A 24,405-nucleotide genomic window follows, 5' to 3' on the forward strand; every position below is an offset into this window, starting at 1 on the left:
CAATGATTTGTAAGTTTCCTTTTTTTGTTTAAGCAGGTTTGGGAAAGGTTTCTGTCCCTTGCAATAGACAGTATTCTCATCTCACCCTTGCAGTGAGGATTGTCCTCCCATCCCAAGGAGGGACTGCATTCAAAGGGGCCTGAGGACCAGGCTCCATCACGTCTCATGAAGGACCTTGGGCAAGTCACCTGCTGCCTCTGTGCCTCAGTTTCCTCTTCTGTACTGTGGGGGCAGGAATCAGCCTTTCGGCTCTGGGGGTGAAAAGGGAGGATGGGGACAGGGACACTAAATGTGCATGTGCTTCTCTGCCATCACCTTCAGCTGGCTTCCAGTTCAGGTGAGGGATGAGCTGTGGTCCCAGCCCTTCTCCAGTCTCCTTCCCAGAGAAATATCCTGAAACTGACATCGCCCTGTGCTAGGATTTGAAGAACCTGAGCACTCCAGCTTCCCGACCCTTCCCCATCGGTTACTGTAAGGTCTCAGCCTTGGATGCTGTCTGGGTGTCCGGGATGATCTACTTTGGGAAGGAAGGAGAGGGTGCAAACCAGACGCAGCCCTTTGTTTTACCACTCAGGAAGCAGAGGCCAGGGGGGCAGTGACTCGCCCAGTCACCTGGAGCTCATGCTCCCCCATCCCAGCGTCCTCGGCTCCTTTTTTGGCCTCTTGTTGGAGGGAGAGCCTCTTCTCCCCTCCCCTGCCTATCTGGGGACTCGGTTTGCCTGAGTTGCCGCCAGCATCGCGTGCAGAGTAGCCCTTCACAGCCCACCCCAACTGCAGTCCCTCAGATGCACCATCAGAGCCCAGAACACGCCTTCCGTGGATGACGGCAGAGTGAGCACACATACTTCCCCTCCGGGAGCTCACCATGAGCAAAGGAGAACACATAAACCCACCACAATGAAGGGGGGTGCAATGGGGGTCACCTGGAGTCTAGAAACATCAACACAGAAATGGGAAACAAGTGGAGTCAAGTCCTTGCTCAAAGGTCACCTTCGCAAAGGGGCCTACCCAGGGCCCCTTACTCAAAACCGCAGTGCCTCGTTTTATCATCTTCTGTAACATTTATGTTAATATACGTCTCTTTCTTGCTTATCATATTCAATACCGGCTCCACTTGCACAGGGATTTTTTCTCTTTCATCTGCTGCTAGGTCTCAGAGCCTAGAACAGTTCCTGGCACATAGCACGTGCTCAACAAACACTGAATGAATGAATGAATCAATCAATCAATTAAAGGCAGAGTCGTGACTGAGAAAGCAGCGGGCAGAGATCAGGAGGTGAACTGAGCCCATGAGGGACCCACCTGCCCTTGGTCTTGGAAATGCCCCGGAATGGGACGTGAAAGTGAAGGTAGGGGCTTCCTTGGAAGTTTGTGAATGGAACAAGAGACAACCCCCAACCCCACCCAGCCCACCACACTCCACTGCTCACACTGTTAGGGGTCTTACTCCACCTCTGGTGGCAACAGACGTGAGCATTCTTTTTAAAAACTGATGGCCCCAGAAAATAAATTTTACATTCTGCAATTGGGGGGGGGGGGTCTCTCAGCATCATGCTGGCCACCCACCCCAAGGCAAACCCCATCTCTGGAAAGGGGCCTATGGGGGGAGGGCTTTGAGGCCGGACGGCCTGAGTTGGGAAACCAGGAGATCCAATTACTAGCTTTCAACCTGCAGAAATCATTTCACTTCCTTGTGCCTCAACTTTCTCATACATGGAGTGGGTATATTGATCAGGACCAGGAATCAATACGTGTGAAGCATGGAGAGCGGTGTCTGGCACATTGGAAGTGTTTAGAAAATGTTACTTTGTCATTTTTGTGGACAAATCACCCCCACCCTGACCCCCACTCCCATATACTTTTGTTGATCTCAACCTTAAACGTGGCTGGACAGCGAGCTGTATGTGCGTGCAGTCCTGTCTGGTACTGTAGCCTGGGCTCCCCGTCCATGGAATTTTCCAGGCAAGAATACCGGAGTGGGTTGCCATTTCCTCCTCGAGGGGACCTTCTTGATCCAGGGACTGAACCTGTGTCTCTTGGGTCTCCTGCATTGGCAGGCGGATTCTGGGCCACCTGGGAAGCCCAAACAAGGAGCTATTAATACAGAGACATCTGGAGACCAGACCAGCCCTCAGCAAATGGGGATGTTGGGTTGCTGCTGCCACCTGCTGGCGACCACTGGAACTTGGCTGAGCAGCCCGCTGGAGGCGGGGTCCTCTCTAGGCTGAGGTCCAGGGGCCCCACTTGCCTTTGCCTGGCAGCGCCAGGCGGCCACACGATTGTCACCGCAACTCGGTGCGGTGGGAGTGGTCACAAGGTGGGCCGGAAGGTTCTTCTGGTTACAATACTGTTAGTTTCAGATGCACAGCATAATGATTTTTCTTTTTTTTTTTTGCAGATTATATTTCATATAGGTTATTACAAAACACCGGGTATAATTCCCTGTGCTACCAGGTAATTCTTGGTTCCCTGTTTTATGTACAGTAGCTTGTATCTGTTAATCCTAACCTTCCACTTTGTCCCTCCCTTTCTCCTTCTCCCCTTTAGTAACCGTGGCAGGTTCTTTTTTGTTATTTATTTATATTAGGTTCTTTTCAATTTTTTTCTTTTAATTTTTTTAATTTAAAATTTGTTTTAAAAATTCTTATTTTACTTTTTTAGTAGGTTCTTTTTTAAATTTAACAAGGGCTGAATTCTACTCCCTGGCTGGGTGGGCCTGCATTGGGCACCAGGTGGTGTGGGTGATGAGGCCACACTAAGCAGTGAGATCACGTGCGCGCACACACACACGAATGTAAAAAGCACACACACACTTCACACACAACACACATATGCACAGGCACATGTGGAAAATTCCCTGGCATGAGCGGGTCCAGGACCCAGGGGAAGGGTGGGTAGTCAGGTGAAGGCAGAGGACAGATCGCTCAGCCTGGGGTTCTGGGTGGCCTTGGGCAAAGTCAGGCTGGAAGCGGGGGAAGGGGATGTGGGAGGCGGCAGCCGCCAGACAGTGACATCTGAGCGGGCTCCAGAAGGAAGGGAGGCGGGGCCTGGGAAGGTGGAGGAGGAGATGCTCAGTGGGCACAACCAGGGAGCAGCTTCAGTGAAGAGGGAGTCAGTCACATCAGGACCTCAGTGCCAGGACTCCCGCCGAGACTCACTTCGTAATGCGTGGCTCTGTGCAGACACCGATGTGCGGGGGCACTCCAGGGTGAACTGCCCGCCGCTGGAGCCGTGTCAGTATGCAAAATGCCATCACAGGCCTGTGTTTTCTCAGGGGTGGGGAGCATAAAAGGTAGGGAAATGCAGAGAAAAAGGCCTGAAGAAGAAAGCAGCCTGCAGGTTTAGCTGTTTAAGAGAGAATGGGTTAACTATGGCTTAGGTAAGTAAAAAGGAGGAAGAATAAAGAGTGAGGGCCTCCCTGGTGGCTCAGATGGTAAAGAACCCACCTGCAACGTAGGAGACCCGGGTTCGATCCCTGTGTCAGGAAGATCCCCTGATGAAGGGAATGGCAGACCACTCCAGTATGCTTGCCTGGAGAAGTCCATGGGCAGAGGAGCGTGGCGGGCTACAGTCCATGGGGTTGCAAAGAGTTGGACACAACTGAACGACTAACGCCTTATGTAAGTAAAAAGGAGTAAGAGTGAAGAGTGTGGAGGGACACAGAACCCAGAGCACAGACCTTCGGGGTCTGGGGCGTGCTGTCACTCGGGGTGAACGGGACACGACCCCTCATGTTTTACAAGGTAGGTAAAACTTGCTCAGTTGTGTCCGACTCTTTGCGACCCCATGAACTGGAGTCCATGGAATTCTCCAGCCCAGAATACTGGAGTGGGTAGCTGTTCCCTTCTCCAGAGGATCTTTCCAACCCAGGGATTGAACCTAGGTCTCCCACATTGCAGGCGGAGTGTTTTACTAGGTAGTCAGTAAATCTTTTTTCTTCTAAACATGAATTCCTTCCCACCCTGGGCATGCAGATTTTAATTTTCCATAGTTCCTACCCTGCCGAGTATTAACCAGGCCACTTTATATTACCGGCCTGGCCCTGAAGCCATCTGATCTCATAGCTTCTGGTCTACACTTCCGGTTTTGCAAACCCTGGGTGCAGAGCTTGGAAGGGCAGACAGCTACCTTGGATGGGGGCTAGCTGAGGGGGTGGATGGACACACGGACAGATTGATGGATGGGTGGGGGGAGGGAGGGAAGGAGGAAGTCATCCTTGTACAGGATGACTAGATGTGGGAATGTGGATCACAGAAATCCCCTCTCTCTACTGGAGAGCTGACTCCTCGCCCCTGTGTCCCTCTCCTAGACACATGCCCAAACTGTCCCTCCATATGGGGACACAGGGAAGAAAACAAACTTGACTGAGTCCTACTGCATGCTTGTCCTTGGTGTTCTTCAGCTCATCTGGCCCTCCTGTGAGGGGGACAGTCTATCCCCATTTCTCAGATGAGAAAACCAAGGCTCTGGGACGGGAACATCAAGACTGGATCCCAACCCTACCTTCCTCCCACCATGAAATGCATTCACACATAATCAGCATCTGTATTTTCTGTTTACAAAGCAAGTCCTATCCATTACTTTACTTGATTACCCCAGATCACCCCAAATGCTATTTTTTCACTTTAGAGTAAAAACGAATACAGAAGGAAAAAAAAAAAATGATGCCCAGACTTGGCCAGGTCTTGGCAGTGCTGGCGGGTGGGGGGGGCGGTTCACTCTCAGGACTCCAGACCCCCATGCCTCCTGTCCTCTGCCCCGTCACCCTGGAGTCTGGCCTCGGGGCCAGGTCCCCGGCAGAGAGAAGCTGGAAACCCAAGGCTGCCAGCTGGGCCGGGCCGTGAGCTGCAGCTTAAAGTGAGAGGAGCTCTGATGGGCCTGAGACCTGGCCTGGGGGCAGGCCAGCCGTGACGGGGGGCATGTCCCATACTTGTGACTGTCACATGCAGTATTTCTAGATCTTTCCAGAGAAGACAGAGATCTGGATTGAAAAACTGTGAAACCTCCAATTTTAAAGAAATGTTGGTAACTAACTAAACAACAACAAAGAAACTGTGAGCGCAAGAGACCAGCTGTGGGCCGAATCCACGCTCCAGGCTTAGACCTCAGCAGCCTGCCGGCGTCGCAGGCCATGTGCTCGGCCACAGGCCTGGCCTGGGCACGGCCGGACGCCTGTTAAGGGACAAGCCGGGGCCCGGCTGAGCGGGAGGAAGGGTTTCGAGGCAGCGCCGTGCGGTGAGGCAGCGCCCGGGACGGGCCGAGCCGAGCTCACCCCCAGCACCCGCCTCTTCCTCGGGTTTTACCGACAACGTCTATTCCCGGCTGTTCCGTGGCTGAAAACAAGGAGCCCCTGGGGGTCAAAGATTCTTTATGAAATACAAAACGAAATGCATTTTACTTCACTTTAATTAAAAAAACATATAAATACATGCCAGGGTTTTTTTTTCAATAAGGAAAGAGGCTGGAAAAAAAAAAGACAAACCCCAAACCTACAGGGACTCCCCGTTTCCAGGTGGCAGGAGGCCTGCGGGTGGCTTGCAGGCTCAGCCCCGGCTCAGAGGTCCGGGGTCCTGCCTCCAGAGGAACAAGTCTCAGTGGCGGCCTTGGCAGGCGGTCACCCAGCCTGAACTCTATGACATGTCCCCACGAGGCCCTGTCCCTCAGGCACGGGGGGTTTCTGGGGAGCACAGAGAGTCCTCCACGATGGGGTGGCTGGAAGCTAGAACGTGAGTCTGCGTGGATGGGGCAGACTCCCGAGGCCCACAGCTCCTGACCCCTCACTGGCCAGCGGGCAGATGTCCATAGAGAAGGCTCGGGGCCTGGGCAGGCGGCTCTGCTCCCGAAGGGCAGGATAGTTTCAGAAGCCCCTGGAGGACCAGGCCACTGGGGCCTCTCACTTACCACAACCCAGGATCCAGAGAGATTGGACACAGGAGGAGAGCAGGCGGGGAGCGGCATCTCCAAGCTTCCCCACCCAGCTCTGGGAGGACAAAGCAGTCCTCAAGGCCAGCCGCGGACGGGCTGGGAGCAGGCGGTCAGGCGGTCCTCCGACCAGAGTTCCAGGGCAGAAACCACAGTCGGGCTGGGCTGGGCACACAGTGTTCCCGTGGGCGTGATGCAGGAACCCCTGGGTCCCGACCTTGCCAGGCCGCACCCCACAAGTGGGCAGAGACCCCCCAGGAGAGAACACCCGGGGGGCTTGCCAGGACCACACGGGCCTCAGAGGTGGACCCACTTGTTCCAGTTGACCTCGTTGGGGAAGACGCGGCCTAGGCGGATGGTGCAGTCCAGCGTGGGCTCGTAGAACACCACGGGGCTCTCGTCCAGGCTTGGCGGCGCCTCTCCCACCGGCGGCTTAGAGAAGAGTGAGACGGCCGCGGGCTTTCTCAGCACGCACTTTTTAATGCAGCCCAGGGTCTCCAGCCCCTGCAATGGCACAGACCGGTTTCCAGGGGCATTTAAGGACCACGTCCTCTGTACCCAGAGCGGCCTCCCAGAACAGGCACATGAGGGTGGCCTTGAAAGACGACCAGGGATTGACCAGGTTGGTTTAAGCAGGAGCCCAGGGCGAGAGAGAGAAGGGCGTGGCCAGCATTTATACAGCGGGCCTGTGTTGAGCAGGGGCTGTAGACAGGCTTCCAGACGGGGTTGTTTGGCCCAGACCTGCTGTGCAGTGCAGGGAACCGTGCACTGAACTTCCTGCTCTTGGTTCTGTCGAGGAGCCCAGGGCGGCCGTCAAGCTGAGCTGCCCGTAGGAGACCGCGGGCACCTCACCAGCTCTCCCTGCCACCCGTGAGGGCTGGTCACTGACCTACCTGCCGGTCCCTGTGGGCACGCCAGCCCTTGAGCCCTGGTCTTGAGAAAGGGTCAGAGATAAGACCCTGGGGATGCTTCTGTGTAAGCCTAGGCAGCAGCTTGGGGCTGAAGGAGGGGAGGGATGGCCTGAGGCGAGAACCTGGGGCAGGGGTGGGGGCTGCGGAAGGCTGAGTGCTGAGAACCAGGGCTGGGCGCTGGCAGCTCTGAAGAGCAGATGCAGAAGGAAGGAAATCAGCGTGGGGCTTGGCTGGTGCAATGGCCTTGGAGGGCAATGGGGCCGACCTCTCTGGGCAGGGGGGCGGGAGTAAGCTTTGGGGGTGGGGTGGGGGGTGGATACCAGGGGCACAAGACTCTACTGAGGAGCTGGCTCTCTGCGAGGGGGCCAGTGTACCCTTGTGGGCTGAGCTGGTAATGCAGCGGCCGACCCCAGAGCTCAGCCAATGTGCCCACCGCCCCCCTCCCTCTTAGACCCAGGAAGGGGAAAGGTGCAGCGGGGGACGGGGACCCAGCGAGGACGCTCCCCGCCGAGAGACTCACCTGGAGCAGCTCCAGCACGGCCAGCGGCTGCAGGACGCCCCTGTAGTGCTGCAGCAGGCAGCTCTCGGGCACGCCGGGCCTGGTCATGATGTGGTACAGCACCGCCTCCATCATGCCCTTGACCACCGGCGTGTTCAGGCGGCCGTCCACGATGCGCCACGGGCGCCCGATGAAGCGCACGCTCTCGCAGTCTCTGCGGGGGGACGGGGGCGGCGGAAACGGGCATCAGGCTCAGTGGGGGAGGGGAGACAGCTGATTCCACGTGGCCCCCACCTCGGGAGACGGCCCGCTGCGGGGGCTGGGGACCACCTCCCTCCTATTCTTCTGCCTCCCGTTCTCCTGCTGCCTGCAGGGGCAGGCCCCAGCCCCCTCATCACCCCACACTGGTGGGGCAGGGAAGAGCCAGGACTTCTAGATTTACCAGCTCTCTATGGGACATGATACAACCTGAAGGGTTTTTTTTTTTTCTTTTGTAGGGAGGACATGACAGCACTCTTAACCTAGCAGCTGGTCCCCTCGTTTACCATACAGTGTAAATTGTTTAATATAACTTCTTTTCTGCTTAAGCATTTGCATGATTATTGGTGCTTTGAAGTCAATTCTAAAATGCGCGAGTTATAAATGCAGAAGAAAAGAGTCAACCTCCCAAACCAAACCTAACAAGGACCCCTGAACTGTTTTCTAAGGCTGAAAGTAGATTTCAGTTCCACCTTTGCTATAAGTTGACTCCAAACATCTGGAAGAAAATGGAACTCCCTACATCTTTGTATTTATTACTTGGTATCTTAAAGCTTATTTTCATTAACAACAATAAAAAACTGGCCACATCCCCTTCTGACCAAGCTCACAGGTCTGTATGCCAAAGCTCTGCTTCTGTGCTGTATTTGGGGGTTCCAGGCACACTTTCCTCAGAAGGTTTCCACTAAAAACTAAAGCAGTGACTGGTTTAGAAGTGTTAGTTGCTCAGTCATGTCCAACTCTTTGTGACCCCGTGGACCGTAGCCCACCAAGCTCCTCTGTCCATGGGATGCTCCAGGCAAGAATACTGCAGTGGGTTGCCATTCTCCAGGGGATCTTCCCAACCCAGGGATTGAACCCGCGTCTCCTGCAATGCAGGCAGATTCTTTACCGTCTGAGCTACCGGGGAAGCCTGACTGGTTTAGAAGGTTTTTACTAAAAACTAAAGCAGTGACAGGTCTGCCACACAGTCCCCAAGTGGGACACACCAGGCTGGCTGGACAGCTGGCTCTGACCACGTGACTGGGCCGCCCAGTCTGAGCCAGGAGAACACGGGCCCTTCCAGCCGAGGCTGATGTACACAGTGTGGGAGGCGCCCCCTCAGACTCCCGTGACACCCACTGTTCCCAGCGGACGGGGCGCTATAGCTGTAAGCACTGCTGGCCTCATCCACCTCGGCAAGGAGCGCCTGCCTGGTCCCTGGTGGGGGGACTCACGGTCCCTTAGGTGTCTAAGACTCCCGGTTGAAAAGTGCTGTGCCTGGCAAACCTTTATGAAAGACCTCCAGGTAATAATCAACCCCGGACCTTGGGCGCCACCCCCCGAGGCTCTCACCGCCCCCTCCCAGCCCGGGCTGCCGGAGTCCGAGCCACACTCACCTTTCCCACGCCACCTGGGAGAGGTTGCCAGCTGCAGAACCGTCTGCCAGACCTGACAAGAGGGGAGAGGCGTGGGAGACTGCAGAGGCGGGACCCACCCATCTCTCCCTCCCCGTTTATCCCACATGTCCTTCTGGGTCTGGCGTAAGGTCGTGGTCACAGAGACAGCACCTCCCTCCTCGGGGCGGCGGAGTGTGGGGGCTGCACCCCCCAGGACAGTATCAGATGGGCAGACGGCGGGGTGCCAGTCTGGGGGCTGTGCCTGGGGACGCCCCAGCCCCAGGGGAGCGAGCGAGTGCCTATCTTTCTCCAGAAGCCCTGAATACATAGCTGGGTGTGTAAACCCCTGGGAGAACTCCAGCAGAGAAGAGGAAAGGGGTTGCGGGGGCACCTGCCAAGGCCCCTGGGAGGCGAGACCCTTCCCCTTCCAGCTTCCCGGTAAGGACGCCTCAGGAAATGCCTATTTCCAGAACCACAAGAGAGCCACCTCCTTGTAATTAATTCAGAGGTCGGCTAAGGAGCACGAGGCCCCTGCCCTCTAGGGGGAAGACGCGTGTCAGCAGGCAAGAGCCTCCCCCTCAAAGTCGAGACCAAGGAAAGCTGACGGAAAGGCCCCTCTTGTGGCATCAGCAGGTTCCTGAAGCTGTGGGCCCTTCAGGCCCCGTGACAGAGAAGGGGCGGGTGGGGGAAGGCGGGGTGGGGACAGGGTGTGGTACCTCTGGGGTCTTCAGGGGCCTCCGGAAGCTGGGCCTGACAGCTCAGCTGCTCCTGGCCTGGGAAGCTGGGCACCCCGACACCCTCTTGGTCCCCCGGCCCGGCTTCCGATGCGCCTCCGTCCTCAGGAGCTGCGAGCAGGGCGGGCGCCAGAGTTCCCAGCTCCTCTTCTGCTCTGGGCCCTGGGCTGGGGGCCGAGCGTATGTCCAGGAGCGCGGGCCTCTTCGCGGGGGGCTCCAGGGCACCCTTGGGGTCAGCACTCCCGCCCTGGCTGCTCGCGTCGGCACCGGCCCAGCTGCCTCGCCTCTTGGTGCTCTGAGAGGGCAATGCGTGCCCCTCTGGGGGGGTGTCCTCGCTGGAAGGCCCCTCGGGGGGTCCGGCCCGGGGGTCTTCTCGGTGAGGGTCGGCGCCCTCCTCCTTGTCTTTCAGCCGCACCGAATGCAGGAGCCAAGGATGCGCGTTGGCCATGGTCACCAGGCGCGAGGTGCTCCCGCCAACTTCCAGCACCTGCTGGTGCTCCAGGAGGTCCTGGGGAACGAGGACACACAGGGGTCTGCAGGGAACTCCAGGGTCACTGGGACTCGCTTCCCCTGCCTCGGTGTTTTAAGCGTCCTGAGCCAGGGGCCAGTCCACCTCCTTAGGGCAGGTGACCCTGCCTCCGCTTCTCGGAGCCACAGCTGCGCCCTCAAAGCTGATGCGACCTTACCAGTCTCCTTCTGCCCGGCCAGCTCCTCCCAGACTCAACATCCGGGGGCCAAGTGCTTCTGCAAAAACACACAGCCCGTGATGCCCCTCCCTCACCTGCCCTTTAAAAATCCTTTGCCAAGACCCTTCAAGGAGCTCAGGGTTGTTAAGGCATGAGCTGATGTCTCCTGGTGTGGCCCTGCAATGAACCTTTCTCTGCTCCAAATCCTGTTGATTCAGTCTGTCTGGCCTCACTGCGCGTTGGGCACACGGACTTGCGCTAACAAAGCAGTGAGACTGTGGACCAGGGGCAGGGAGTCTGGAGACAGCAGAGAGCTGGGAGGACGAGGCCCAAGGCTCGGGTGCGGGGAGGCTCCAGCCAGCTCTGCTGGAGAAACAGGGCCCAGAGTGGAAGGACAGACCTTCTAACTTTCAGGAGAAGCTAGGGTTTTAGGCAAAACCTCTGATCTTCAATGATGACAACCAATTCAACTTTTGGAAAAAAATTCCACACACCCCAAACCAAGCCCACCCACAGCGTGCCTCTGGCCCAGGAGTTGCGACTCCTGCTTTCGCTTCTGCGGGCTACCTGAGAGCACCGCTCACCTGGACGTAGTCTGTGAAGGTCCTGGTACGCTCACTGTCTGTCCTGGCCAAGGGGGAGAACTGTTTGCTCAGCTCCAGCCGGTCCACCCCAAAGCAACCCGCCGCTGCAATGGCCTCCTGGATCTCCAGGGCGGCGAACACGTCTCCGGGCTGGTACCCAGACAGCGCCACCTGGTGGACGAACTCCTCCAAGCTGCAGGTGTCCTCCTGGCTGTTTATCAGCCTCGTGAAGGTGTCAGGGAGGCAGGAGGGCCCCACCGTCAGCTCCTCCAGAGACGGGTCTGTGGAGACCGAGAGGACCAGCATCAGCCCGGAGAAGCCCCCTCCCCTCCCCAGACCAGTGCACAAGCGATGCCGAGGCAGGTGTGCTCCAACACGGACTCCCTGCTTTCCAAAAGTCAAGGGGTCGCTTTCTGGGTGAACCCCGGCAGTCAAGTTCCCGATACATGCCTCTGGGCCCTTGACTGCAGCCAACTGGATCCCCTGGGCCATAGGGTTCTCCTGCTGACAACTCACAGTGAAGGGAAGAAAGGCGGGGCTGGGGCCTCAGAACAGAGCCCTGGAGCTCCGGAAGGAGTCGGGGGCGGCCCTCCACTCCGGCTGCCTCGGGCCCACCCTTCCTGATGCTCACATGTTCAGGGCTTCTGAGACCCTGAGAGATACCCTGGGACTTCTCCATAAATTCCCACTTTTGCTCACACCCGCCAGGGCTGGTTTCTACTTCCTGGACAGGGTATTTCTGCTAAGACCACAGGTTGCCACATTTTTGCCCAGGCCAAGCTTCCGACATAGTGTGGGATGCCGATGGTGGTTATGCAGCTAGACACCCCAGACTTCCCTGGTGGTCCAGTGGATAAGAATCTGCCTGCCAATGCAGGGGACACGGGTTCGAACCCTGGTCTGGGAAGATTCCACATGCCATGGAGCAACTAAGCCCGTGTATCTCAACTACTGAGCCTGTGCTCTGCAACAAGAGACGCCACCACAATGAGAAGCCTCAGCACCACAACTAGAGAAAGTCCATAGAAAGCAATGCAGACGCAGTGCAGCCAAAAATAAACAAACTAGGTACAGAAAAGTAAACTCCTCACCACATGAAAACGAAGGCAAATCAGATGGGCTAGCAAAGGGAAGGGTGAGAAGGGCAGGGATGAGGCCCTAACATTCTCATACGTGCAGCGAGGCGAGACTGCCTGATATCGAGGGTGCAGGAAACGGAGGTGAAATTAAGCCATTAACGTTTCAGAGGCAATCAATACAAGAACTCAAAAACGTGTAAAAATTGGAAAAAAAGGAGATAAGAGGTAATGAATATAAGTGGAATACTTTCATAGCAAGGGGTCAAAAGACCACGCTGAGTGCTGACCACAGTAGGCACAGTCCACTCCCCAAGCAAGCAGGCACGTCGGCCGCACACCTGCCCTCACCCCGGCTGGGCTGCCAAGGACAGGGGGCGTTTTCCTTTGCTTTCTGCTTTGGCTTGGTCAGCGGCGGCTTCCCCAGGCAGCCTTGGGAGCCTGGCCACGAGCTGGGGGTCTGGGCCTTGGGGCGGCACTCACCCGCGAGCATGAGCCTGGTGGGCTTGGGGGTGCAGCGCAGGCGGAACTTGACCAGGCAGGAGTTCACCACGATGTTGTCGTTGGGGCTGAGGTTGCGGTTGCTGACGATGCCGGGGACGCAGTAGCCCTTCATCAGCAGGTAGTTGGTGTGCGAGGCCTGGTGGGCCTTCACCTCGATGCTCCGGCGCTTGGCCCCCGAGCCTTCGTCCAGGTCTTCCTCTTCGTCCTCGTCCTCTTCCAAGGTGCTGTCCTTGCCTAGGCTAGGAGCAGACAAGGGACCTGGGTGGTGGAGCCCGGCTGAGCCTTCTCTGCTGGTCTGGCCGCCCCCTCAGGGAGCGGTGCTCTGGCCCTGGATGCCCCCTGGCGTCTGCTGAAGTCAGGTCAGCATGGACCGGTGTCCAGATTACCCGCCTCATCCACCTTCCCACACTCCCCCCACCCCTTACACCTGCATCTTTGCAAGGGCCGGTCCTTCTGCCTGGAAACCCTTCCCGGTCTCTGTCCAAAAGACACCCACTTGTCCAGTAAACCCCATTTCAGCTCTCAAGCCCTCAAGAAATGGTCCCCCTTCTCTGCCTCCATGCCCCTACTGGCCACACTGTTCTAGGTCCTTCTCTCTGGCCCAGCCCAGCCACCCGCTCCTCTGGCTCCCCCGGTGCCTAGGGGCAGCAGCAGGGGGCGCTGCAGCGGATGCTCACTGCAATTCCCGGTCCACAGACCCGTGAGCTCCTGGGAACCACCGCTGAGACCCGGCTCTCTTAGTCCACACGATGCCAAGCACAAGGCAGAGAAAGGCAGCACGCGTTTGTTGAGTGAATAAAAACCAGAATGAGTGGGCAAAGAAAACAGCAGACGCCCAGCCTGAGGGTAAGTGTTGGTGCCTGTGGCCCTCACCTCTTAATGACCTCGTTCTCCACCATGGAGCTGTCCACCACAACGATCTGCTCTGGGATCCTGACGTCCACGGAAACCAGGCCCAGGGAGAAAAGGATCAGGGCGGTCACACAGTTTCCTCCCGGGCCGTCCAAGGAGAATGCCACCAGGTCGCTCGCGGGCTCGCTACAGTTCTGGTCTTTGAAGGAGAAGTGATCGGCCTGGTCCTGCTTGCCTGCAGCCAGGAGTCTGCTGAAGAACCGGAACGATTCTGTGCAGACAGTGCTCGGAAACCGCCACGTGAAAATCCTAAGACAGGAAGAGAAGGGCTTTCTGAGCTCGAGGTGCCGGAGGCCTGGGGGTGGACGGGCTGCGGGCGTTTCCAATCCTGCCACCGACACTGAGCATGTTGGCTTCTCCCCAGAAGCCCTCTTCCCAACTCAGATGAAGGTGCCGCTCAGCTGAGCACCTTCAAGGAGGGGCTGTGACTTTCTACCTGAGCCAACAGTCTAGGCCCCTCGGTGCTGAACTGGGGAAGATGAATGTGCGTCTGTCATCTTTACACAAGGCGAGCCCTGAACCCCTCTGGAGGGGAGGGGACAGGTGTGTGTTCAGTCCGTCTCCACTCAGCACCTGCACGCAAGCCCTCACCTCCGTTCAGAGGAGTGACTCTCATTCCCTGTGACAACGCCCTCTTGCCAATGAGCCACAAACTGGGTCTGAACACGATGGCTTCCGAAGGAAGTGGCTCAGCCCACAGGTCAGGCGGCCTGGTACAGCTGAGCCGTGGGGACTAGGCACTGAGATCACACCCAACCAGGAGGGTGTACTTTTACCCGGTCTAATTGTTGGACACTCATTTCACCCAACTTGCTGCGAAAAAAGGAAACAAACTACCAGCAGAACCGGTAAACGCCCACCTATGAGAGACCGCCAGCAGGAACCTTATTCCCAGACAAGGAAGGATGGGCGCTAATGAGAAACCTGGTCCCGGAGGCTGGGTCTTGCACAGGAGGCCACAAAGGGCCCAGGCCGCCCTGCCCGCTGATGAAGAGGGACACCCGTCACTTCCGCTCACCTGCGCTCCCTCTGCCGACAGGCCCCGCCCTCCCTGCTCACCTGTGGTAGGCCTGGGACAACTGGTAGGACATGGGCGCGAAGGGCAGAGCGCGGTTTTTCTTGGGGCCCAGCGTGTGGTTGACCCGGCGCCGGTTGACCAGGCTCCTCCGCTGGTAGTCCACGAAGGCCTTCACCAGGACCTGCTCCTTGTAGTCCCGGTACAGGCGGAAGGTCTGCAACACAGCAGGCTGGGCGTGAGTGGGGCTCTCCAGCCAGCAGGGCGCGGGGGTGGGAAGTGGATACACAGAAGCCATGGCTGATCATCCACAGAGGAAGGCTGCTGGTGGGGGACGGGGGCCGGCTGGAGCAGCTGGGAGGCCGGAACGGACACTTGGGGTGCAGTGGGAGAGAGCCCAGAAGAAGCCCGCAGCCCCCTGGTCAGCCTTGACCCACCAGCACGTCCCCTTAGAGAGCGTAGAGGACAGACAGGCGGGAAAGGCAGGCTGCACCCGCGCCTACTGCTCTGGATGTATGGACGCTGGGAGCCAACACAGAATCATCTCTGATACCGGGTATCCTTCAGCTCCCACCTGAGCCACTGGCAGATCTGCTGGGGTCAGTCTACTCTGAGTACGTTCCAGACGCATCCAGGCTGTGCCACCTACAGCCACCGTCTGTCTGGGTCACGCCACGTCACTTCTCCCTGTGACTGTCTGCTCTTCTGGCTTCTACCCGCGGCCCCCTGCCCCACCTCTGACCACTCTGCACGGCAGGCACTGTAGCCCTTTTATGCCTACATTGGACCACGTGTCCTTCCCTGACTCAAAAGCCCGGATGGCTTCCCTCTGCAGGGGGACCACCCAGTCCTAACACTGGACCCTCAAAGAATTCCCTGACCTCATCCCTGTGACCTCCTGCTCCTTGCTGCCAGGGGTGGGGGTCCCTAAAGAAAGGTTCTGAGTCCTGCTTGGGGTCAGGCTCCCTCTCTCATGCGTCTTTCCATGCCCTGGGGAAGTCAGGGAGAGTGACAGCCTTTTGGCGCCACTGTTACAGTCCAGGCCCCACCTGGAAATAGAGCTGGAGGAAGGGAAAGTGAGGCTGGGACAAGGCCCCACTGGGACACGGGGACCAGGCTCCGGCTGCACCCTGGGGGCTGGACTTCCTCGTGTGACGGGTGGTTGGACCCAACCCTGGGGTTGTGCCAGCTCTAACTCCTACTTGGCAGGAGAGCTTGTCGGGGTTCTGCCCCCTCCACTCTGGTCTACGGTCTCCAGAGGTGGGACTTGGGGTCCATGTGCTATAAGAGCTCTCCAGTTGACTCTGAGACACCCTAAAGTTTGGGACAGCATCCATCTAAACGGATCAGTGGGGTAAGAAACAACACCAGCCTTTGTTCTCTAGTTTCTTTCTTTAGGTTCTAAACTGGCTTGATTTGGTCATGTAAGCTATAGGAGCTGAGTTTTAGGTTTAGAGATTAAATACAAACGTAGATAAGCTCTACTTGGAACACACTTTTATCATCATTAAAAACAAGAGAAGGGCTTCTCTGGTGGCTCAGTGGTAATGCAGGGGACATGGGTTTGATCCCTGGTCCGGGAAGATTCCACATGCTTCAGAGCAACTAAGCCCGTGAGCCCCAATTGTTGAGCCTGTGCTCCAGAGCCGGGGGTGACGAGTGCTGAGCCCACGTGCCGCAACTATTGAAGCCCATGCGTCCTAGAGCCTGTGCTCTGCAATGAGAAGCGTGCTTACTGCAACCAGAGAGAAGCCCACACAGCAACGAAGACCCAGCACAGCCAAAAAAACAAACAAAAAAAAAGGAAGCATGGGTTCAGGAAGCAGACTCCTCTCCACTGGGGTCTTGGAGCCACACAGACTCAGGTTTGATGAATGAGCTCTGGGATCTTGGGCATGGGCTTTTTAACTTCTCTGAGCCAAGTTTTCACACCTATAAAGTACAAATCCCACCACTTTCCCAGGCTCAGCGCAGGGTTAAGGAGATCTGCCTTCTCTTTCATCTTCATTCAGCTACAATCCAAGCAGCATCACAGTTCTAGTATGCTCTCAGGAGATGTGTAAGACTCAATGCCCGTAGAAAGGCAGCTTTCCCACCGGGTGACATTATCTAACAATCAAAATATGTTGACACTTGTCCATTATAATTGGAAAAGATATGCTGTGTAGCCCAATTAGTTTCTCAGCTCTTTTGTCATGGCTCATTTCTCCTCCTGCCTAATTGTCTGCCTTCAACATTAGATTCAAAACCTCAGCCCTGGGAGGGATTCTGGAGGTCACCAGACCCTGTGCCCATACTTCAGTGAACAGGGGGGTCTTCCCTGGCACTCCAGCGATGAGAACTCAGCCCTTTCACTGCAGTGGCCCAGGTTCAATCCTTGGTCAGGGAACTACTAAATCCCGCTAGCCACATGGTAACACAAACAAACAAAAAAAGATGAATGAAGATTTGGCTGGAGCCGCGGGGGGCAAACAGGCCCCCTGAGACCTCACAGCTAAGAAGAGAAAGAGGAGAAACCTCAAGGGTCCCCAGCCCGGGAAGGGCCCCAAGTCCCAGAGCACTGCTGCAAAGGTGACGCTGTGTCCCCAGCACCCACCTGGAATGACTGGCAGATCTCCATCTGTCTGTCCGAGAGGGCCAGCGTGCTCTGGATCAGGTTCTGGAGCACCAGGAAGTGGATGTCATCCACGCTGCAAGAAATGGGGCGACATGGCCACGTGAGATGGGGGGCGGGTGGACAGGGCCAGGTGAGTCCACAGGCCACCGCTCATTCTGCTGATAGATTCCACCTCAAAAAACCTTTCCAGTCTCCCGACAGTGATACAAATGTTCCAGCTAGTCATAAACCCAAACCAAAGGAATGAATGGTGGTTTTTACCCCTTACTGACTGGTCCATTTTCGAAGGGAGAAAGTTTCATTCTAGTGGGTGAGGGGTGACGTAACCCAGAAACAGGTTTTCATGACAACAAACATGTGTGGTTAGTGCTTCCATTTCTTTTTTTATCCAAGTTCATTTATATCATTTTTTAAACTTTTTACTTTTTATTGGCGTATAAGATGAGATGGTTGGATGGCATCATCAACTCAATGCACATGAGTTTGAGCAAACTCAGGGAGATGGTGAAGAACAGAGAAGCCTGGCGTAAGCCTGGTAGGTAAGAGTTGGACACGATTTAGCGGCTGAACAAGAACAACGTAGTCCATTAACGACGCTGTGATAGGTGAACAGCAAAGGGATTCAGCCATGAATCCCATTTCTCATCCAATTTTAAACAACTGTTTCTCCAATGAGAACAGGCTTTTCACTGAATACAGAGCTAAAAATCAAATACTGATTATTCAAGATGGAAAGAAAAGGCTGAGTTTTCTAACCCGAACTTTCCCTGGGAAGTTCATGGGCTAGGAGTTCACACCCCTGCTCCAACCTGTCCTCAGGCTGGGCTGGTGACAGGCGAGGTAAGGGGTCGGCATGCTTTTCCATGAAGGGCCAAATAATTTAGTCTCCATGGGCCCCATGGTTTCTGCTGCAGCCACTCCGCTCTGATGTTCCATTGTGAGAGCAGCGCAGACCACACGTGGAACCAGTGTGGCTGTGTTCCAATAAGGCTGTATTTCCAGAAAGAGGCGCCAGGCTAGATTCGGCCCTAGCTGACCCGAGCCAGGCTGCAGGCAACCCAATGAGGCGGCCGAGGAAAAGGCACCGGGCCTGTCAGTTGCTGTTTTTCTTTAGTCACTAGTCATGTCCGACTCTGCGACCCCATGGACTGTAGCCCCACCAGGCTCCTCTGTCCATGGGATTCTCCAGGCAAGAATACTGGAGTGGGTTGTCATTTCCTTCTCCAGGGGATCTTCCTGACCCAGGGATCAAACTGGAGTCTCCTGCATTGGCAGGCAGATTCTTTACCACTGAGCCACCTGGAAAGCTTCGGGCCTGTCAGTACTTGCCTCTTAAGTTCATCCTCTTTCATGACTTGATCTTTTCTGTCTCCAATCACCAAAACTCGGTATCTGTGTAGGAAACAGAAGAAGTGCTTGTCAAGGGAACCCAGCCGACCTTCCTGAGCCAAGGTGATGCTGGAGTGAGATGGCTACTGATCGGCTAAACATTGGAAAAAGATAACTGCTAAACTCCCTAAAATTCAAACTCATACATGTAAATTAAAATGAGAAAACACTGCGTTCTGCCCGATGAATGAGCGTGTTGTAAGAAAGAGGGTCGGGGAAATGAGGAATGTCGATCACTGCAATCGGAGCAATAAGGAGATATGTAAAGTTGCAGACAGTGACTGTTAACTGTTACCGGAGGCGGACAGCCAGCTGCGGGCTCATCATGATGAACAGCAAGCACAGGAAGGAGACCGGGAATAAATAACCCCACAGGGGAGGGGCTGTATTAGGGGACCATGTTACACGTTATCTCCCCATCTATTTTTCTGAGCTCCATGCAATTTTTAAATTAAAAAAAAATTTTGGGGGGCCACACCATGTGACACGTGGCATCCTAATTCCCCAACCGGGGACTGAACCTGTGTCCCCTGCATGGGAAGCATAGAGCCTCAACTACTGGGCTGCCAGGGAAGTCCCCCTGAGATCCAAGTAATACTGTTTTACTGCGTTTGGACCAAGCAAATAAATATAAAAATAAATCACAGAACTCTATGGTCATTTATTTGTAAGTCACATCTTTGACTTCTACAGCACTAAGGTCAAAATTCATCTTTGCAATAGTAAATTCTTCCTAAAATTTAGCAAGAAGACAAAACACATTTTCAGAAAAATGTGAACTGGTTTCAGTCAAATGAGAAAATATTTGGAGCCCTTTTTCTCTTTTACTTTGCCTGCCAGAACGCTCAAGATCAAATCTAGTGGTCAGCTGTTACAGCTGAACTTTTTTCTTTCCTCTAGATGGGTCATGAACTCACCTTTACAAATCTTTGTCTTCTTTAATAACTAAAAGTTGGCCCATGCGTTTAGTAAAAACATGTGGGGATAGAAATTACAGGTAGGTAAACAGGCTGCCTGAAACACCTTCACAACCGAAGAGAAACCACAGCACTTAGGAGTTCTGGGTAAGAGTTTGCAGCAAAAGCAAAATCTATAAGCGACTACAGAGCGCTCCTTGGCCCTGGCACACGGCGGGCATGACACGAGCTACTTGCTGGGTGAATGAAAGGCTGAGACCCCCAACTGAAACACAGAGGGATGGCTGCAGAGGTACCACGCAGCTCACAGCGCGACCCGACAGAGGGACGGCATCTCTAGGGGAAGAAATGTGGAAATACAGGGGCCACAGGGACTATGCCGATGAGGATGGTGAAGCGAAGGGATTCACGTTTGGATGGGGCAGCAGAAACAGGCCTGGTTCAACAGCACTCAAGATTTTAAAATTACACAGTTTCTGGGAAGCTCAAGTGTGTTCCTCTCCAGGTGCCCAGGGGCGGAGCTGGAAAGAGCAGGGGCTCTGGGGTCAGACCCACCTAAGTTCAAATCTTGGCCTGGGGCATACTAGCATCGTGACCTTGGGAAGCTTAGTACATCTCAGGGTTTCCTTGTGCATAAAATAAGCAATCTTAACAAAAGCACTCCAATGTCTGAGCAAGCCCGAAGTGAGTCAGAGCAGGGCCACCCCGGAATGGAAGGGAGCGCCCCGTGGGGTGTAGGGGATGGCAGTGTCTCCCCATTTCCAAGTCCCCTGGAAGAGGAGACGAGGGGGCGCAGAGTCAGAGGAGCAGAGGGTGCGCTGCCCGGTCAGGTGAATGGCTGGTGGGGGACACACCTGTCTCCCGTGACGCACCCTCTTGCCCCAAGATCACACAGGACCTTCCTGGAGGAGCCTTACCTGGCAAACAGCTCCTCAAGCGTGTCTGGGATTTCAAGGTTTGGATTCTTTAGGGCTGAACTGAACTTCTCTCTAAGCTTCGCCACAAATTCTTTAAACTCGCTGGCACAAACCTGTCGATGTGAGAGAATGAGATGCTAAGCCCTTTCTCTTCTTGAAGGGAGGTGTCACTAAGACACACAGGAAAATCCTGGAGCAAACGCCTGGGGCAGCGCGCCCCCAGAAACCCAGAGAGAAACGCTGTCTCCTGTGCCCTCCTGTCTCCCCAAAACCACCGGGAAGGTGCCAGGTGCTCACCACTCCAGAGATGGCGGGCCTTACACCTGCACCGCCAGCGATTGCCCCCAAGCCCCAACCACATCCCAAGGAGTCCCTCCAATCAGCAGGTCTGGTCCCCTCATCACCTCCCTCCCCGCCTCTGTGACTCACCTGTGCATGTCGGCCTCCATCCCCACACTCAACAGAGAACCCCAAGCCAGCCCCTCCTCCTCTGTACCCACCCCATGTCCATCCAAGACCAGACCCGGATCACAGCGTGGCCCCTCACTGCCTCGCCACCCGAGGCTCGTGCCTCCGAGTCCTCCTCCACTGTGTGGCCGGCAAACCCACCCTGTCACCCTGCCAGCCGGCGTCCAGGGCTACAGGACAGGTTCATGCTCTTTCCTGATGCCTCTTGCTGCAGCCCTCCTATGGGGCACCTCGCCCCTCTTCCTTCTCTGCCCTTCCTTGGCTGGTCCCGCGTCTCTACGGGCGGGGCTCAGTAGCCACAGACATGAAAGGCCCTGTGTGATCACTTCCTTCACCCCACGCTTCCCCAGCGGTGGAGCCAGCCCCCATGTGGTGTGGGCAGGCAGCCTGCCCAGCCTCAGGGGTGAGTCAGGACAGACCTTCGGAAACGGCTGTCCCCCACCCTCCCTTGACACAATGGCTCTCTCCCCACTTCTTCCTGCCTTGGGATTCTGCAGTGAGATGTCAGCTTCAGCAGCTACCTGGCAGCCAGGAGGTGACCAGCGTGAAGACAGAAAGCTGACCCCCGGGGATGGGGAGTGAGTGACAGAATGAACCTGGGACCCTGAAGACATTTCTGCTCTGCTGCACCTGTGTGGGACAGCCTTCTTCCAGGCTGCTTAGCACATGGGGGTGAAAAAGCCATAAGTCAGTGTTAGGTTGTCTTCTGTCACCTGCATCAGCAGCACTCCTAATTCTCCCCCTGAGACCTCAGCAGCCTGTGCTTTCCTCTCTTGGGGTGGCTGCACTATTCTGCGGTGTCCACTTCTCTGCCTGACTCACTGGCTTCGGCTGGCGCCAAGGCTGGACACGCACATGGCGGAGTCCAGTGCCGGCTCAATGAATGAGGGGTAAGCAGACCCTGAGCCACACGGCAGAGGAGCCTGGGTCTGGAAACACAGCTTCCTTCCTCGTCAGTCCCTGTCCCAGCCCTACCCATAGAAAACTCAGACAGAAAACTCATTGCCTATCCATGAGCTTTCCGGGAGTCTAGCTGTTTGTAATTTCTGAAGAGCTGCCCTATTTTCTTAACAGAATAGACCCAAGGCACAACAGCATTGCCAAGAGGCAAGCCAAATTCTAATCGTCTTTAAAAAAACTGATGCTGGAGCCAGATCAAGAGAGGTTCACAGCCAAAAACCTGACAAGTCAATTTCCCAAACTTGCGCGGGAAAAGTCCAGGTCTGCAAGGCTGGCAGAGGCACCATGGGACCCAGAGCACCAGACCTCTGGGTCTGGAAACCTAGAAACCCCAGTCTCAGGACAGGCTGCACCCAACTACCACACGGCACCCACCTTTGGGTTTCCGTAGTCACCTTTCCGACTCAGGAACTCCCCAACAAGCGCCTTATCCTGGTACACCTCGGCGAGGCAGACCCTGCAGGAAAACGGACCACAGGGAAGTCTGGCCACTGCAACCACGCCCACGTTCAGAACCACTGAAGATTTCTAACACTGCTAGTGTCGGCTAATCATGACGTGTGACTGCTGTGTGCCGGCTGGGTGACCACAGCTTTCAAAAATGAAGGGTTTGGGGTCAGCCTGTTACTGCTTACACTTCACACCTCAGCTTCTCCAAGCTCCCACCCTCCTGCCCCTCACAGGGATTTGGGCAGGACCCTGGGAGAGATCTATGCGGAAGCGTATCATAAGCTTAAAAATAGGCCCCAGGGGTTGGTATTAAGAGCTCCAGGCTCCTCCATCACCCTTTGTCCACCACACACATCTTCACATCTCCATGGTGACAGGATAGTCTGACCTGCCCACCAGGAAACAGAGGGAAAGACAACCAGTGTTTGCTGAGTTCCTGGGAGCCGGGCACTTCTGACCCTCATAAGGAGCTTGCAAGGTAGAGGCTGTCATTCCATTTCGTGGCTTGGTGAGCTGTAGGGACCCCTGCCCCCGAGGTCACACAGAGGCCAAGGGCCAGGGGGAACAGGTGTGGTTACTATTAGTATCTCCCGGCTCACAGGTGGGGAAACAGCCTCTGAGGGGATAAGCGCCCTGGCCCAGGCCCCACGGCTCTGAACTGCGGTGAGGACGGAGACTCAGGCCAGCAAGCCCTGCAAGCCCTCTAGTCCCCCCGCCCTGGCTGCTGCAGGACAAGAGGAAGAGTGTCAGGAGGCGGCCGGGAAGCCCAAGTCCCAGACCACACTCACTGCAGCTCTCCATCACCCAGTCAGCTTCCATCCTCTCTATGGGCCTGTTTCCATTTTGGGGGAAAAAAGAGGACTTTGGATTAGGGATCACAGCCCTTTCTGATAGAACGTTTGAGCATCCATGAGCTGGGCAAGCGGCTTCACATAGGGAGGCCCCTTGGTGCGTCTAACCCAGTGGTTCTCATCAGGAGCGATCTGGGCCCCGTGGGAGACATGTGAAGACACTGTTCATTGTCACAGCTGGGGAGGGGGGATTGCTACTGGTGCCTAGTGGGTGAAGACACGGATGCTGTTAGACATCCCACAGAGCACAAGATGCCCCACAACAAATGATCCGGCCCCACGTGTCAGCAGTGCTGAGACCCAGAAGCCCGGAAGAGCTGAGTCTCCTCCGCGATCCAGGGCAGGGGTGCCTCTCCTCCAAGCTGGCTGACTGCACATGGCCCAGGGCTTGGGATCAACCTGGAGCCAAGCCTTCCCACTGACCCACGGCAGGGGCATCAGCTGGTGGAAGCAGTTTCTCCCAACCCTGCTCGGGTCCCCTCTGGCCCCACCCTCCTACTGGCCGCAACTACAGAGAACAGCTCCAGCTTCAGAAGGCATCCTGAAGTCTAAACAACACCATACATGCAAGTGCCCGGAATCACACCCGGCCCCCCGGATCAAGGACCACCTCACGAACAGCCTCCAAAACACATCTGATGCACTCCTGGAAGACTCAGACTTTATCCACCTGGATTCTACAGCTGACTCTTATGCAGATGGGATGAAAAAGAGGAAAGAACAAGCGAGAAGCCCGGGGATACCCTCAATGTGGAGTTCCGGAACTTCAAAGGCGGCTTACTTGTAGTTCAGATAGGCTTGTGGGTTTTTGATTATGTAGCGAGCTCTTCGTCCAACCGACAGGGAGGTTTTATCCAGGGACTCTTCCAAGGTCGAGTGCAGGATGTCCCGCACGACCTGCCAGGGGACGAACGGGCCCTTCACCTGGATCAGACACAAGCCGAGACGGAAGGTCAGCGGCCCCGGAGCCAACGGCACGGGTCACTAGTGTGAGGGAGGGGGAGTCAGCCTGTGCAGCCTCTTCCCTCGGCGGATACACAACTCAGCCACAATTACTGGGCACTGACCACGGGCCTGGCCCCGAGTGGGGGCTGGGAAGAGAGCAGTAGGACACAGCCTCAGCGTCCAGTGGGAAGTGCCTCTTGGTGACTAACAAAGGTGCCTGGAGGGTGCTGGGTAACACTGACTGGAAGGCAATGTTAGGGGAGGTCAGGAGGTCTGTGACATGGTTTGTGGAGGTCTGTGCTCAGAAACGCTGTGTGTGGCGCCTGAGGTCACACTCATGGAAACAGAACGCACCGAGTCCCAGGCTCAGGGCCCCTCACAGGGAACACACGCAGGAAGGCAGAGCCCAGG

General features: G+C 55.9%; 1 protein-coding gene across 1 annotated transcript in view; it reads right to left on the reverse strand.

Moving 5' to 3' along the window:
• Positions 1-5,388: 5,388 nt before the first annotated feature.
• GTF3C1 (general transcription factor IIIC subunit 1) overlaps positions 5,389-24,405 on the reverse strand; it is a 77,427-nt gene continuing 58,410 nt past the window's right edge. Inside the window, exons 25-37 of the mRNA XM_043456080.1 lie at positions 23,831-23,973; positions 22,124-22,205; positions 20,321-20,433; positions 18,427-18,489; positions 17,077-17,170; positions 14,525-14,697; positions 13,427-13,714; positions 12,533-12,792; positions 10,974-11,254; positions 9,686-10,211; positions 8,970-9,021; positions 7,354-7,546; positions 5,389-6,426 (exon numbers count right to left, since the gene is read on the reverse strand). Of these exons, the coding sequence (XP_043312015.1) occupies positions 6,220-6,426; positions 7,354-7,546; positions 8,970-9,021; positions 9,686-10,211; positions 10,974-11,254; positions 12,533-12,792; positions 13,427-13,714; positions 14,525-14,697; positions 17,077-17,170; positions 18,427-18,489; positions 20,321-20,433; positions 22,124-22,205; positions 23,831-23,973 (2,475 nt within the window). The 3' untranslated portion in view covers positions 5,389-6,219. The remainder of the gene's footprint in view (positions 6,427-7,353; positions 7,547-8,969; positions 9,022-9,685; positions 10,212-10,973; positions 11,255-12,532; positions 12,793-13,426; positions 13,715-14,524; positions 14,698-17,076; positions 17,171-18,426; positions 18,490-20,320; positions 20,434-22,123; positions 22,206-23,830; positions 23,974-24,405) is intronic.

The sequence above is a fragment of the Cervus canadensis genome, chromosome 32 (genome assembly GCF_019320065.1).
Source record: "Cervus canadensis isolate Bull #8, Minnesota chromosome 32, ASM1932006v1, whole genome shotgun sequence".
Lineage (NCBI taxonomy): Eukaryota > Metazoa > Chordata > Mammalia > Artiodactyla > Cervidae > Cervus > Cervus canadensis.